The sequence below is a fragment of the Lepidochelys olivacea genome (genome assembly GCF_965140295.1).
Source record: "Lepidochelys olivacea isolate rLepOli2 genome assembly, chromosome: 1".
In the NCBI taxonomy this organism is placed as follows: Eukaryota; Metazoa; Chordata; order Testudines; family Cheloniidae; genus Lepidochelys; species Lepidochelys olivacea.
In genome coordinates this window covers 270,093,299-270,108,672 of record NC_140411.1, presented here as the reverse complement: position 1 = coordinate 270,108,672, position 15,374 = coordinate 270,093,299, and the positions used below count along the sequence as shown (strand labels likewise).

The window sequence follows — 15,374 nt, the reverse complement described above, 5'->3', positions numbered from 1 at the left end:
GTAATGGGCCAAGTTGCATAAGCCCTCAGGTAATGTGCATCAGAGCTGCCAGCTCAGCAAATTAAAGCTGCCTGAGCAGAACTGCAGCGTATGCACCAAATGTACAGAGGGGAAACTACATATTCTCTACTGTTGCTGTTTTTTCTTCTCTCACTTTTGGGAATGCGCACAGTGTCTTGGTACACTTGGTAAGATTCCTGTCATGGTCACAGCATTTTCAAGGCAAGAATACCACTAAATTCATGCATGGAGATTGAAATAAGGGAGCTGCTATGTGATATTTTGTTGCGGTTCAGTGATGAGACAGAACACAGCTTTATGCAAGCAAACAGGCTGGTCAGCGGAGATGGGCTGTTCTGCCCCCCCTGCCTTCCACCTTCTCCTTTTATTATATTTCTCCCCCTAAGCATTACACACTGCTACACAAAGGAATGTATGACGTTGATTCATATGCTTAGTTACCATCCTCTATCTACTACAATCCTGGTTCTCAGGCCTTGAGCCCAGGCTAAAGAAACCTCCCACAGTTGCTGTCCAAACAATCAAGTTCTCAGGGTTCATATCTAGCCCTTGTCCTTGGATAGAGCAATGTGTGCATTGCTTCTAGGAAACAGTCAGGGTGTGCCCCGCCTGCTTCCAGGTGGAATAGCTAGACATTAACCCTTCAGATATTTAATTATACTAAAATATCAATAATGGAAAATGACATTAGACCAAGGCCTTAAATCTTATATGTAATATATCATTTTGTTGCCAAATGAAAAGCATCAGTTAATGATTTCTCTTGTGGCAAAAAGAAAATCAATTTTTTGGTCATCTTTAAAATATATTTTCTCTTTCTCTGTTATACATATATATGGAAGACAGGATACTAGGATAGATGATGGTCTATTGGTCTGACGGGGCATGGCCATTTTTTTCTTCTTACATTCTTATTTCAGTAACATAACAACTTGAGGATGCTGTTGATTTGGTAATAAGAATATACTGGGCTAATGAATACATTGGCATTTGCCTTTTGAGTTACAGGATACATACAGATATTACTTCACAAACAGAAAGGGCCCGCAACTTATCATCCTACGGGAACCACGCTGGCAGGGCATAGGGATGACCCAGGCTTTGCAGACACCTTGAGGTCCATAGGATTTCCTCATAGATCTCAAGGCATCCACATGATTAGCAAACAATCTTCCCTGTCCATTTTCAGAGTCCTGAAGACAATGACCCCATCACCTCTCTGAAAGGGTGATGCCTCAGGAGCTCCTAAATACAACTTGCTGAGTTTGCTTTTTAAACAAATTCACTCAGGCTTGTTTGTGCATTGTTTTTTTTTGTTTTTTTGCAGAGATGGCTGTGTAAAAGCTGTAGGCCATGCAGATGTTATTCGCCAGCAATTTTCAGAAGCATCATTTGAAAAAATAATTGACTGTTCTGGGAAATGCATATTGCCAGGTTGGTGTATTTTCTTAACGTTAATAGTGCAAATCAGAGTGGCTGACCGTGTGTATAGACAAAGCACAGGTTCCTCAGTTAATCAAACGCTCCCCAAACTTCTTTTCTTTGTAGAGGTCAAGCCATACATAAGTTAGGCCCCTGGTATTTGAGCAACTAACTCCTCCCCTCACATCATCCCCAGGCAGTTGAGACCATTAACAGTGCCTTTGCTCTCCTTCTGGAGATTCAGCTTGAATCAGATGAAGGGCAGGGCCTTCTTGGTTCAGAGACCAATTCCATGCAACTCTGTGAACGCCCCTTGGACTACTCCTCTGGCCATCTACAATGCTTGTTGCAAAGTCTATTCACTTGGGCCTGTTTATTTTTGTCATTTTCAGCTGTTCTTTCTCCTTGGGTTATTTATTTTTCTGTTGGCCCATTTTTGGTTTGGCCGAGTGACTGGCTCTCTCACAGCCACCTATTTGTTTTCACTGTTATTTTAACTTTTGTAAAGTGCCCAGATATAAAATACTATGAACGTCTCTTTTATGTAATAACTGAAGGCCTAGATTGGCACTTCACTGGAGACCTGAGTAAGGGGCAGTATGTAGCTATTTCCACCCCTCACCCTGTTCTGGAACAGTCCAAGCAGGTAATTGTGAATATAAAGGGTCACACAGGGCTATTCCTGGCTTCCCTCTTGCTCTGAGGGAAAGGAATCTGATGAGGATCCATAGATTATAAGGGCAAAAGGAACCATTGTGATCATCCAGTCTGACCTTTTGTGTAACACAGGCCATAGAACTTTCCTGAATGAATTCCTGTTTGAACTAGAACATATCTTTTAGAAAAACACCCAGTCTGGATTTTAAAATTGCCAGCGATGGAGAGTCCACTACAGCTCTTAGTAAATTGTTCCAATGGTTAATTATCCACTACTCTCCTGTTCCAATAACAAGTTACTTCCCACTCCATGCTAGCTCAGGTGAGCTAGTTGGCATGTTGGAGTGGCAGAGTTAAAGCTCCACAAATTCCCCACCCTTTTCGTTCCCCTCCCTGTCTACTTGTGGAGCCTACTCTCCCCACCCTGCACACAGACTGGTGATTTGGGTCAAAGTCAATGGGATTTAGGCTCATAAATTACATAGGTGCTTCTGAACATTTTACACAGTGTAAAGTAAATCAAGTGTCTTGTATTTATGAACTGGCATTTAAGCTGCTGGACATCTGTGTTCTCTGACACGGACTCTGGCACTCACCCAGACTAATTTCACAATCTTAACACAAGGAAAGCTCCCACTGAAGTCAGTGGTCTATTGCTAGGATAAGTGCCACAGGATCAAGCCCAATATATGCAGCTTGCACTTTTAAAGGGACATCAGCATGAAATCTAGTCAGTTGTTTTGAAGTTAGTTGAAATTATTTCAGGTATACACCTCCTTGTAAATCCTCTTGCCAATTCTCCTGTTTTTAAGAAATGTTTCTCTCTCTCCTGTTACTGTGCAAATGACCCAGACAAACAAAATGGGAGCATGACTGACAGACTTACTATACAGGAGAAACAGTTTAACTCTACACCGAGTGCTGCCAGATAGACTAAAACACCCTGAAAAAAAAAAAGATTTTTTTTCTTGAATATCTTCATTATAGTAATCATAGGTGTTTTTTGCAATAATATAAGGTAAAAACATTTTTCAAACAGAAGTATGGTGTAGTACGGTTTTTTTCTTCAGTTGATACTGTCCCTTTAATTTGTTTGCCCTTTTTCAAGTTTTTCCTTTTCCCAAACAATGAAATCTTGCAATATGTATTTATTTTATTGTTGTTGGGTTTTTTAGGTTTGGTAGATGCACATACCCATCCAGTGTGGGCTGGTGACAGGGTTCATGAGTTTGCAATGAAGGTAATTTCACATAATTACAGAATTGTTGGGTTTTTTTTCTCATCATATTTGCTTTCATACACAACAATCTCTGCTTTCTCTACACTTCTATTTCTCATCTCTGGAAAGTAAGATCAGTTATATGTCATTTAGGATGGGAGAGGGAGCAACGGCTTTTGGAGAGCAAGAACAGAGAAAGAGAGAGGGTTGAAGCCAAAGGAAAAGAGATGGGGAAACAAGGACCAAGAAGAAGAAGGAAAGAGAGAGCAATCCAGTGGCGGAGGGGATATGAAATAGGGGAGACAGAAGTAAGAGAACAAAACTTATAAAAGGGAGATAAAATGATAGTGAGGAAAATGAGAATGAAATTGGGAAATGAAAAAAGAAGGGATTAAAGAAATGAAAACCTTATAATATAAAAAATGAAAATTATTTTATTTACTCATACACCTAGAATTTGTTTCTGATGTAACCCAAATGGGGGTATAAGATGGAGATGAGGGCCTACGATGGATTGCCAGAAGTTTGCATTATGGATGGGGAGGTTGGAAAGCCCAAGTGGACATGTCAAGTCTATATAGGATGGAGGGAAGGAGGAAATGCAAGCACCTGAATAGCTTTGGAATAAAATGTTTCCAGCTCTGCAGTGCTTGTTTTTTCTGTGGCATGCTTTGTTTTTGGAATATCAGGGTATGATTTCAAATTGGGGGTGGGGGTGATTAATTTATGGCTGTTTATATGTTACTGAGATTGTACGGTCTTCAGGGCAGGAACTGTTCCTTACTCTGTTTGTACAGGGTCTAGCACAGTGCAGCTGCATTCTCTGTTGGCCTACAGGCAACAGTGTAATAAACATGATTAATATTTAATAATAGGGGTGTCACACCGGGTGTGGTGGCAAGCACCTGTAATCCCAGCTGCTTGGGAAGCTGAGGCTGGCGGATCACTCAGGGGTTCTGGGCTGCGGTGCGCTACGCCAATCGGGCATCTGGCACCACTGACAGCCTGGCCAGCGGGTGGCCGAGGGACTGGCTAGAACACAAATGACATGATCGGGCGCTCTCTCCGTGAGGGTTGAAGGACCAATCGATCAAGATGAATAGGGGTGTCATGTGATGCTGTTAGAGCGATAAGATCTGCTGTGTAATTGATTCCATGAGAGGGAAAGACAGGGAGGGATAATTTAATCATGATACAATTTAATCATGGCATCACAATATGGTGAAAGGGCCTCCTATGACTTTATCCTAACTTGAGTCCCCTCCAAAATCCTAAAGCTGGTCCTGCTAAAAAATGATAATGTTCAAGTAATACAACTGCTGGGTAAAACCATGTCAACGGTAAAATAGACAACAAAACCAATAGTAATAACTACTTTGGGTAGGCCAAAGTCCAATTCATTGTGTCTTGGTTCTTTCTTCCTCCCTTTCCCACGTCCCCTGTTTTAAAACCACCGAAGTTACAAGCAGATATGAATTCTAGGGTTTGCCTTTAAATCTGCTTTAGGAAAGGGGATTTGATGTTCTAAAGCAGTGTTTCTCAACCTTTTTGGTAGTAGGGACCAGCTTGCTCACTTGCTAAACTGCATCAGGGAGATCTCAAGGACCGGCACTGGTCCACAGACCGGTTGCTGAGAAACACAGTTCTAAATGACATCACTCCTTTCTGCAACTCTTCTATCTCTGGAGATGGTTCTGTGCAACCTAAGCATCAGACACAGTCCTGCCCTCCTACAATGGACACTCTTGTCCAGTTTTACTGGAAGAGGCTGTGTTAAATACTTACTTCAGCACTGAAATAGATTTTTGTTTTGTTTGTTTTTGCAGCATGACATCACTGCCAGAGTCTTTTGGGGGCCAGATTCAGCACTGGTGCAGGGAACGTGTCTCCCTATGTAGTCCCCTATATGATCTGAGGCAACCCCGAGTGCTGCCCTTACGTGTGCCTTGTGCAATGGCAGTGAGGCAGAATTTCTATGTCACTAGCCCACCCCAAAACACCAGCTGCTCCAGAGAGGTGCAATTGTCCATAGAGCTGTCTCTGAAGCTCCCAGAGAGTTTCCTGCCATGGAGGTATTCCTTTTCATTGCTTTGGCTGGCGCAAAGGGGCCACGGCCCAGGGGGGAATTTCCATGTTACCTTTTCTCATCAACTTCATCTCCACTTCAGTTCCTTTTTTCCCATGAAAATGAATCTGTGATGGCAGGCCAGACTAGAGCTGATAACTTCTTCCAGACTCAGGGGAAGGAAATCTTCAGGAAGATCCCTTTATGAAGTTTCCCCCTCCTAGTTCCATCACTGGGATGTTTTTCTGTCCCCTCTCTACTGTGGATTAGGCCACATGCACCTCACAGAATCCCTTGACGAAGGTGAATAGAACACTCATGAGAATTTTGTTTTTAGCTGGCAGGTGCTTCCTACATGGATATTCACCAAGCTGGAGGGGGAATACATTTTACTGTGGAACATACCCAGAAAGCCTCAGAAGAGGAGCTGTTCAATACTTTCAAACACCGACTGCTGCGTATGCTCAGAACAGGAACCACTTTGGTCGAATGCAAGAGTGGATATGGTTTAAACCTAGAAACCGAGCTTAAAATGCTCAGGGTGATTGAACAGGCTAGACGGTTACTGGATAGCAACATTTCCTCTACATACTGTGGAGCTCATTCTGTGCCTAAGTAATGTGATTTATTTTTTTCTTGTTCTTTTAAACAATAATACTCTCATATTATTTCATAAAACATGAGTGCAGCTCCTGAGTGAATAAACTACAAATTGGTGGCAGATTATACAGAAATAAATGAGGCGCAACAGCGCCAGGTGTGGGGTGAATCTGCAGCAGAATTTGGCCTCCTCACACAGTTTGTTTGGTCGCTTTGAGGGTTCGTTTTTTGTTCTCCCCAAAATGGCAACAAAGTGTACAATATTAGAAATAACAGCGTTCAACAAAGTAATGCTTTCCTAAACTGAACGTAGAAGTAAGTGAGGGAGCATCCTGGTGTGGTGGTGGTCAGTTATGAAAAAAGCCAGACTATTAGGTTTTAAACAGAAATCAACTGGATTCAGCCAATAGGCATGTAGCCATCCTTTGCGGTTACCAACTCCAAGCTGTATGGAAGTTTTCAGGAACTCCTTTTCAGAAAGTCTTTCTGCTTGGATCTGCTACTGCCATCAGACCGTAACCTGTCTGTTTTTCATTTTAACTAGCTAAGAGAAAACAATATTATTATACTTAATCATCAGAAGTTTTAGTATAACAACAACTTGATGTGCTTCCATTCGACCAGTTAATCACTGTATCCTGTGAGTGAGTGTGAGCCCGGGGTTTAGATATTACTGCCAACAGGAAGCACAGTCTGGTTATCTAAATAATTGGATTATTAGCACACATTCTGGTTGGTCAAAACAACCCACTATTTCTCCTTTAATAGTTTTTATTTAATTTATTTTTATTTCCAGTGAAAAAGATAACTACTTGGGTTTATGAGACTTCACTAAATTACAGTTAAATGTCATAAAGAATGACAGCAGATGTCCTGGACAAATGGTCTTGGACAAATAAAAGTAGCACATTTTGACAAACTGAGAAGTGGGCCTGGTGAAAAACAGACGTAACAGAAGAATGCATAAAAATGTAGAAATCACATACAACAATGCCCTAAAATGATGCACCTCCAAGAGCTCACTGCACAACGGCACCTACCCATCTCCCATTACATTCATGTCAGCTTCTCCTGCTTTAATCAATTATTAACCTATTTCGCCTAGATTTAGTATGTTCTTAAACTTCTCATAAGAAGTTTTTAAGGGTGGATTTTTTTGGTAATTTTATTTTTTAATCAGAATTTTTAAACAAAATTCTTTCAGTTTCTCTTCAATGGGTTTTTTGTTGTTTGTTTTTTAAACCTGGAGAATTTTGACCAAAATGGTCAAAAAGCCATTCTTTGTCAAAAACATTTTTTTAACAAAATCATTTCAAGCTGCTCTAAAAATTAATCAGTTGGCATTCCAGATAGCAGTAGTTTATCTCAGAATAGCTCAGGTGTTATGCAGCTACAAACTCTCATTGTCAACATGGGTATAGTTTCAAGCCTCAGGGCCTGATTCTGCGCTCTGATGATGTAAATCAGGTCTAACTTCAACAAAGTCAGTGAAGATTCTCTTCTGGTTTACAGCAGTGTATCAATCAAGTCCTGGGTTTCAGAAAATCAACTTTTAATTGCCTGAAGCCAAATCAGTACATGGCATAGTCTATGGTGACCCAGTTTGGACTTCTTAAGAGTTTCCTCAGTTCTGTTTACAATTCCTGTCTCTAGAAGTTTCCAGTTCCTGAATTCTGCAGGTCTGAGGTCCAGACCTCAAATGCTTTACACCATAATGGCTGTTAAACTGTTGTCTTCCAAGACCTCTATCTCAGTTCATGCCATGTTTCTTTCATCCGTATATTCCACACAAAAAAGGTGCAGTTATGTATAAATTATAGAAACTTTTAAACAAAGATAAAGAACTAACCTCAAAACCACTGTCTCTGTTTAAAGCCTTACACTTTTATACACATCTGTTATAAAACAGCACTTATCCTTTGCTCTAGGCACTCCTTGATCATTCTTAATTATACAGATGTAAAATAGACCACTCCTATAATACTCCTTAGGCTAACGTAACCAAAGCAAAATCTTACCATAAATCTTATGATCTTAAACCATTTCAGAATAATTTCCCTTAATCCAGAGTAAAACCATGGCATAATGTCACCTAGTTACAGTTAGAAATGCTCATTAAAACCTTCTAGAGCTGTCACAGTAGCTGTTACAATGCAATTGTGTAATATCCTGTTAAGTCATGTTCTTGCCAGTTTCTACATTTGTGTTAATCTAGTATCACATCACAAATTATGACCACTAATGGCAGAAACATCACCAGAGGTTCTTTGCGCCAACAAGTGTAGTCAACTGTTGTGATTTTATAGCGAGTCTTGCAATATTTGGTATTTTCCAGGTCCCAGAATCATGAGAATCTCAGCTTTTTGCTTTTTATTAAGTTTCCAGCCTTCATGGAAAAAAGTTGGAAAACCGTAAAGGCTCAAAACCCAGAAGGCAAACAAAAATCCACCATATTATTTTAATCATGATTTTTAACTCAATCTCATGATTTTTGGGATCCCTGGCTCATGATTTATGAATACTTAGTGTCAGCAATATTTTCTACACTGGGCAGACATTTTGAAAGTGAATTCCAATGCCGTTTATTAGAACGATGGCAGTCTTTCAGTGTATCTGTTTGCAGGCATTACAGCAAGTAGAACAAAGTACCTGTCTTTTCTCTCTTTTCTAAAGGCTCTTTAGAGTTAATCTTTAATCCACCTTCCTCCACAAACTGCTGAGCCAAAGGAGGAAAAGAGAGAAGGCTGGACAAGGCAAAAGCCAAATCAACCCCAACAACTGTTTCAACAAGTGAACAAAAGAAAGGCAATTGGCTAGATTCTGTTCTGGTTCACAGCCATGCAACCTCATTTGTAAATGTGAGCAGAATTTGACTCCTTGACATTATTGCCATTGTAAAACTCCAACAGACAACTCCAGACGTCAAACATATATAGCATGTGTACAGGGCTGGTGCAGTGTTGTTTTTGTTTGTTTTACAGTGGCTGAATTAAGGGCAGAGATGTCATTGCAGGTCTTTAGCCTCAGTAGCTATAATTATTATTTTTCTGTCTCAAAGGTACAAAGAAATAAAAAGCCCTATATAGCTTTTTTTAAAAAGGCCATTACTGATCTCCTATAGGCAATCTTCATGTACCAATGGCATTCCAAAGTGGTTGTGACAGTCACAGCAGCATAGTCCCTTGCTGGAATGCCTCGATAAGACAAAACCAGCTCTCTGTGACTGTGAAGGACTAAAAAAAAGAAAAGAAAAAAAAAAGTAAATTTAAACTCAGTTTTTTGCTGAATGCCCCTGTTAGCTTTGATATTTCTGGTCTCTACCACTTGAGTTAAGATTTTTTTTTTAAGTGTCTGCAAGTCACTTTTAAGGATAAAATGTAAGCCGTTCAGAATGTATAAATAGAAAAGTAGAGGAATGTTTTTTTAAAGGGCAAAAAAAATTGTTTGGCATCTAAAGAAATCTGACTTACAAATAAGAGGATATAGCATAATCCTTTAAAAAGGATATTAGAATTAAGTCATGTTTGTGTTATATGAATTACAATATTTTTCCTCTTGCATTGTTGTTTTTAAAATTTAAATAATACACTAGTCTTAAAAACAAGGCAGCAATTGAAGTAAAATTCAGTGGTGTAGAAATGTTCAGACACATTAGCAACATAGATAAAAATATATGGTCAACTGTATTTTTGTCATATGCTAAATGTCTGAGGTTTTTTTGTATATACACCTTTTTAACTAATATAGTTATTACATACATGAATTTAGAGTATTCCAAGGTTCAAAGACTAAATAATTCTGTGTCTTTATAACATTTTCTTTTCATTAGAGGGAAAAATGCTACTGAAGCCACAGATGACATTATCAGTAACCATCTCCCTAAACTGAAGGAGCTGAACTTAAATGGTGAAATACATGTTAATAACATAGATGTGTTTTGTGAGAAAGGTGTCTTTGATCTGAATTGTACCAGAAGAATTCTTCAGGCTGGAAAAGGGATAGGGTTACAGATTAACTTCCATGGTGATGAACTCCATCCAATGAAATCTGCAGAGGTACTTCTTCATTCTGTATGCATTTAAGCCATTTTTGCTTTTGACTTGCCTTTGGGAGAACTGATGCTCTGAGAGATTTGCAATATTCCAAATCAATATGTTGTTCTAGAAAAGTACGATAAGTAGTTCGTGAAATAAATCGCAAGTACCACCAATGTGCAAAGTTGATGAGTTAAAGATGTGGAACCTTGACCTTTATTGGTAACTTGTCTACTGGCTTTTCAAATATTGACTTAGCTTATCCTCTGGTAGTGAGGTCAATAGGAAAGATGGATATCTATCTGTGACCCTGTTCATTCCTGGTACAAAGTATAGATTTTGATACACTATTTTAAAAAATATTTATTTTTTCCTCAGTCATGCAGTTCATATCTTCCCAACAGTACAGACATTCCCGCTGGCAGCAGCAAATAACAGCAATTCTGTAAAAGGGTGTCAGGGTCCATACTTCATCATCATTTGAGCAGGGCCTCCTTCTAATCCTCCCTCATTAGTCTGTCAACGCTTATTTTTGTTGTATTTGGAGAGGATCGGTCTGGACATATATAGAATTCTTTACAGTGGGTACCTCTAGAACTGCATAGGTCAGTTGCTCCATTTCCTTAAGAATATCAGTTTCCACCAACTCTATTCTGCACAAAACCTGTTTATAATTTTATCCATAATTGTACTATTGTTTATATTCATGGAGACAGTAAAAAACTCTGTTCAGGGCATCAGTCTGACCAGATTCTTTTGATTACATTTTAAAAAGGATTAATAGCTTTAACTTTACATTAATAACTTCATGAAAGTTTTACTGCAGTAAAATTTGTCTTAAAATTACTTATTCTTCAGAGATCACTCTTTGAATTTTTTAAACAAGGGTTTTGTAAATAGGCCTTAGGTAGCATCCTAATGAATTGCCTGTCCAAGCAGATTGATAGTAAGAACGTAGCTTCAGTGATTCATTGGTATCTGTTAGTAATTTTTCTGTTAAATCTTTCGTGATAATCCACTTAGCTTGGAGCTGAACTAGGAGCCCAGGCTATAAGTCACCTGGAAGAAATTAGTGATGAAGGCATCGCTGCAATGGCAAGTGCAAAGTGTGCGGCTGTCCTTTTACCAACCACTGCCTACATGCTGAGGTAATGCCATTTTGACAGATTGGAAATTACAGCCAAAACTAACAGCAGGAGCATTCTTTTGGCTCAAGATTCTCATATTTCAGAAGGTTCTATCGTCCTTAATTCAGTCAGGGACCACGGAAAATGGCCACACCCGTAAAGAAGGCTAGATGGGCCTCCATACATCTTACTTACTATGGGGTCCCATAAAATCTAGTCAATGCCCTATTTCTGAGATGCACTCACATCGGTCCCCAGCAACCCAATCTACAATTGGTCTTAACCTATCTGATGCATTAACTAAAGCAGCTAGGCATTAACTGAAGATGTCACCTTGCAAACTGGATTTGTTTTCAGTAATCCAAATTTTATTTGGAGTATATACATTTGCTCATTTGCAAAAATTTCTTCTATATCTGACTTAAGGAAATGGATGACTAATCGCCCTAACAAGCTGAAAAGGGTGTGTGTAAAATTTTAGCAATTTTGTTTAATTTTTACCCAGGCAACATCAGGTATTTTCTCAAAAGCTCTAGTTGCTTTTGACAGATATTTAACATACTGATCTATAAACACCAATTAAATGGGCAACCTCTGTGTCCACAAGCGTATGTCTACACTGCAATCGGGAGGTGTGACCAGGGCTGGCTCTAGGTTTTTTGTCACCCCAAGCAAAAAATTTGCTCTCCCAAGCTCCGAGAGCGCAACTGTCCAAGCAAAAAAAAAAAAAGAAGATAAGCTAGAATTGTGCCACCCCAAGCATGTGCTTGCTTTGCTGGTGCCTTGAGCTGGTCCTGGGTGTGACTGCACCGAGGAGGCATGACTGCAGCGTGGTAGGCAAGTCCAAGCTAGCTTTTGATTGAGCTAATGCACTAAAAATAGCAGTGAAGCTGCAGCAGCATGGGTGGTGCTTTGGGCTAGCCCCCTGAGACCCTGAGGGTGTACTTAAGCAACAAGCCCAGGCTGCCACAGCTTCCCTGCTATTGTTATTTGAGCTGGCTAGATCAAAGGTAGCGCATCTTTGCCTAAACGTGCTGCAGCTGAACCTCCCCATTGCAGTGTGGACGTATCCTAAATTAACCAGCAAAAAACTGAAAATCAAAACCAAACAATATCTCCATTGTTGTGTCAGAGAACCATTTGAATTGTATTGTTGTTTGTATATCACCTTTTCATTCTCATACAAAAACTCTCTGTGATTCTGCCAAGAAGCCAAATTCAGGATTGAGGACGTCATTTGACTAGCTAATACAGGGCCAGAGGCACTTAGCACCAGAAGAAGGATCTGATACTGAGAGAAGTGGGGAGTACCTCCAATAATGTGCTGAACATCTTCACCTCCTTTTGACTTCATTGGTAGGGTAGCTGGGTGTACTTAGCACCTCACAGGATCAGGCCCCCTTAGCTCTCACTGGCTGCACTGAGGATTGTAGTTGTTCAGTACTTCACAGGGTTTGGTCTAAAGAGTCCAAGCTGTGCAGCTAAAGTATAGGACAACAAGCTCAGTTTGACCTTTGTTAGCAGCTCTTTACTCCTGCAGATCTGTGTATCTAAGAAATATGGAAGGGGCAGGGGAAGTGAAAAAAGGGAGCACCAGCACCTAAACAATGAGTCAGGTCTTTTATATCACCGCACTAATTTGAGAGTGTCTGCCACCAAAATTACAGCAGCTTCAAAAGCACAAGGTACCAGATTCCAGCTATAAAATCAATGGGGTTGCAGGTGGGTAGCTGAGAGCAGAATTTTGCCTCTGGTTTCCAACGTGATAAGCTAATCTGGTTACACCCTGTATACAAACCCAATAATACATGGATTTTTTCCTGGTGTACTTCAAAGCTTAATAGCTAAATGTACTGTATTGACAAATCTGTTCTTTTTCCTAGACTGAAGCAACCTCAAGCTAGGAAAATGTTAAAAGAAGGAGTTATAGTTGCTCTTGGCAGTGATTTTAACCCTAATGCATACTGTTATTCAATGGTAAGCCATTCTTAATGCATATTATTGCACATGAAATGGTTAACAGTCTTCTACTGTCACAACACATGGGTAGTTCTTGCTCACTTAAAGGGAGTCTTCTTAATAACGAGACAGAGGGTCAGATCTTCAGCTTAGATCAGCTTAGATCAGGGGTTCTCAAACTGCGGGTCGGGACCCCTGAGAGGGTCGCACAGTTATTACATGGGGGGAGTCATGAGCTGTCAGCCTCAACCACAAGCCCTGTTTTGCATCCAGAATTTATAATGTTGTTACATATATAAAAAAGTGTTTTTAATTTATAAGGGGAGTCACACTCAGAGGCTTGCTATGTGAAAGGGGTCAACAGAACAAAGGTTTGAGAGCCACTGGCTTAGATGAATTACACCAGATGAGGATCTGACTCAGAGTATTTTCTCCAGAACCACCTCTAAGGCCAAGAGGCTCACGTTTTTCACATCTGCTTTGGGAGGCTTGGCCAGTTATGGAGGAGGAAGGAGCATCCTGTGTTCCCAGTTCTTGTTTTAGAATGGACAAGATGCAGGAGACCAGTTACCTGTGTCAGCCTGCCTGGGGGCTTTGGGCCTCCCAGCGTTACAGAATGGGCAGATAGCCTATTTCATTATTGGTAACTCCTCTTTTCCCCTTTATTTTTGTATTAGCCCATGGTAATGCACTTGGCCTGTGTAAACATGAAAATGTCAATGAAAGAGGCTTTAGCAGCTGCCACCATTAATGCAGCTTATGCTCTTGGAAGATCCCATATACATGGCTCTATAGAGAATGGCAAACAGGGAGATCTCATTATCATTAATTCATCAAGGTATGTACTTAAATTGTTGTTTAAAACCTAATTTAACATAAGGGGCCTGATTTTCCACTGCGTTGCACCTTGTGGAGTCACTTACACCTGTACTTTAGTAGCATTTTACACTGACTTTGCACTCATTTTCAGTAGGTATAAATAACTCCAGTCGAGAATAGGACCAAGATTTTTAAGATTATCTACTCATAAACCCTAATACCACAACTATTTTGAAAGCACTTATTACATGGAAACAGTTCAAGGAATTCTATACTGATTTGTGCATCTGCAGCTTACTGTCTTACTTTAATACTGAGACAAAGGTTCAAAACATAATACTTGCTTCTCGTGATTCAGGCTCGCCCATTTGTTCAATATATGCTCTGTATGTGATCTGTTTTTGTGAAAATATTTAATATTACATAAATGTTTTACTGTCTTTTTAGATGGGAGCACTTGATTTACCAGTTTGGGGGACATCAAGAATTGATTGAGTATGTTATTGTTAAAGGAAAAGTTATCTACAAAAACGAAGGAATTATGGGCTACTAAGTTCTTACTGAAAGATGGTGATAATTTAGAAGGATATTAACATCAAAATGATACTGATTCAGTTACCCAAGAGCAACAGACAACTTGGATTTCTATTTTACTGGTACATTATTTGTATGCTCAGCTTACTTGCTCTATGTTGAAATAAAGTTTACTAAGCATTTCCACTGAACCCTCGTTCATAGCAAATGCAAACCTATTATTTATACCTTTAACATAAGGCATTCTTGAAATAGAGACATGAAACAAAGAGAACAAAAATACCCTACAAAGGCAATGAGCTAGTGTTCAGATTCAGGTCAGATTTATAGACTAGAGTAAAAAGAAAAGGAGTACTTGTGGCACCTTAGAGACTAACCAATTTATTTGAGCGTAAGCTTTCGTGAGCTACAGCTCACTTCATTGGATGCATACTGTGGAAAGTATAGAAGATCTTTTTATACACACAAAGCATGAAAAAATGGGTGTTTACCACTACAAAAGGTTTTCTCTCCCCCCACCCCACTCTCCTGCTGGTAATAGCTTATCTAAAGCGATCACTCTCCTTACAATGCATATGATAATCAAGTTGGGCCATTTCCAGCACAAATCCAGGTTTTCTTCCACACACCCCCCCCCACACACACACACAAACCCACTCTCCTGTTGGTAATAGCTTATCTAAAGTGATCACTCTCCTTACAATGTGTATGATAATCAAGGTGGGCCATTTCCAGCACAAATCCAGGTTTTCTTCCACACACACACCCCCCCACACACACACAAACCCACTCTCCTGTTGGTAATAGCTTATCTAAAGTGATCACTCTCCTTACAATGAGTATGATAATCAAGGTGGGCCATTTCCAGCACAAATCCAGGGTTTAACAAAAACGTCTGTGAGGGGGGGAGGTGGGGA

The 15,374-nt window shown here is 39.9% G+C and overlaps 1 protein-coding gene across 1 annotated transcript in view; it reads left to right on the top strand.

The window, feature by feature from the left end:
* The window catches only part of AMDHD1 (amidohydrolase domain containing 1), a 28,415-nt gene extending 13,772 nt beyond the window's left edge, over positions 1–14,643 (top strand). The window contains exons 2-9 of the mRNA XM_084650712.1: positions 1,349–1,455; positions 3,276–3,340; positions 5,722–5,999; positions 9,814–10,039; positions 11,042–11,166; positions 13,029–13,122; positions 13,782–13,942; positions 14,371–14,643. Of these exons, the coding sequence (XP_084506838.1) occupies positions 1,349–1,455; positions 3,276–3,340; positions 5,722–5,999; positions 9,814–10,039; positions 11,042–11,166; positions 13,029–13,122; positions 13,782–13,942; positions 14,371–14,476 (1,162 nt within the window). The 3' untranslated portion in view covers positions 14,477–14,643. The remainder of the gene's footprint in view (positions 1–1,348; positions 1,456–3,275; positions 3,341–5,721; positions 6,000–9,813; positions 10,040–11,041; positions 11,167–13,028; positions 13,123–13,781; positions 13,943–14,370) is intronic.
* Positions 14,644–15,374: the final 731 nt, after the last annotated feature.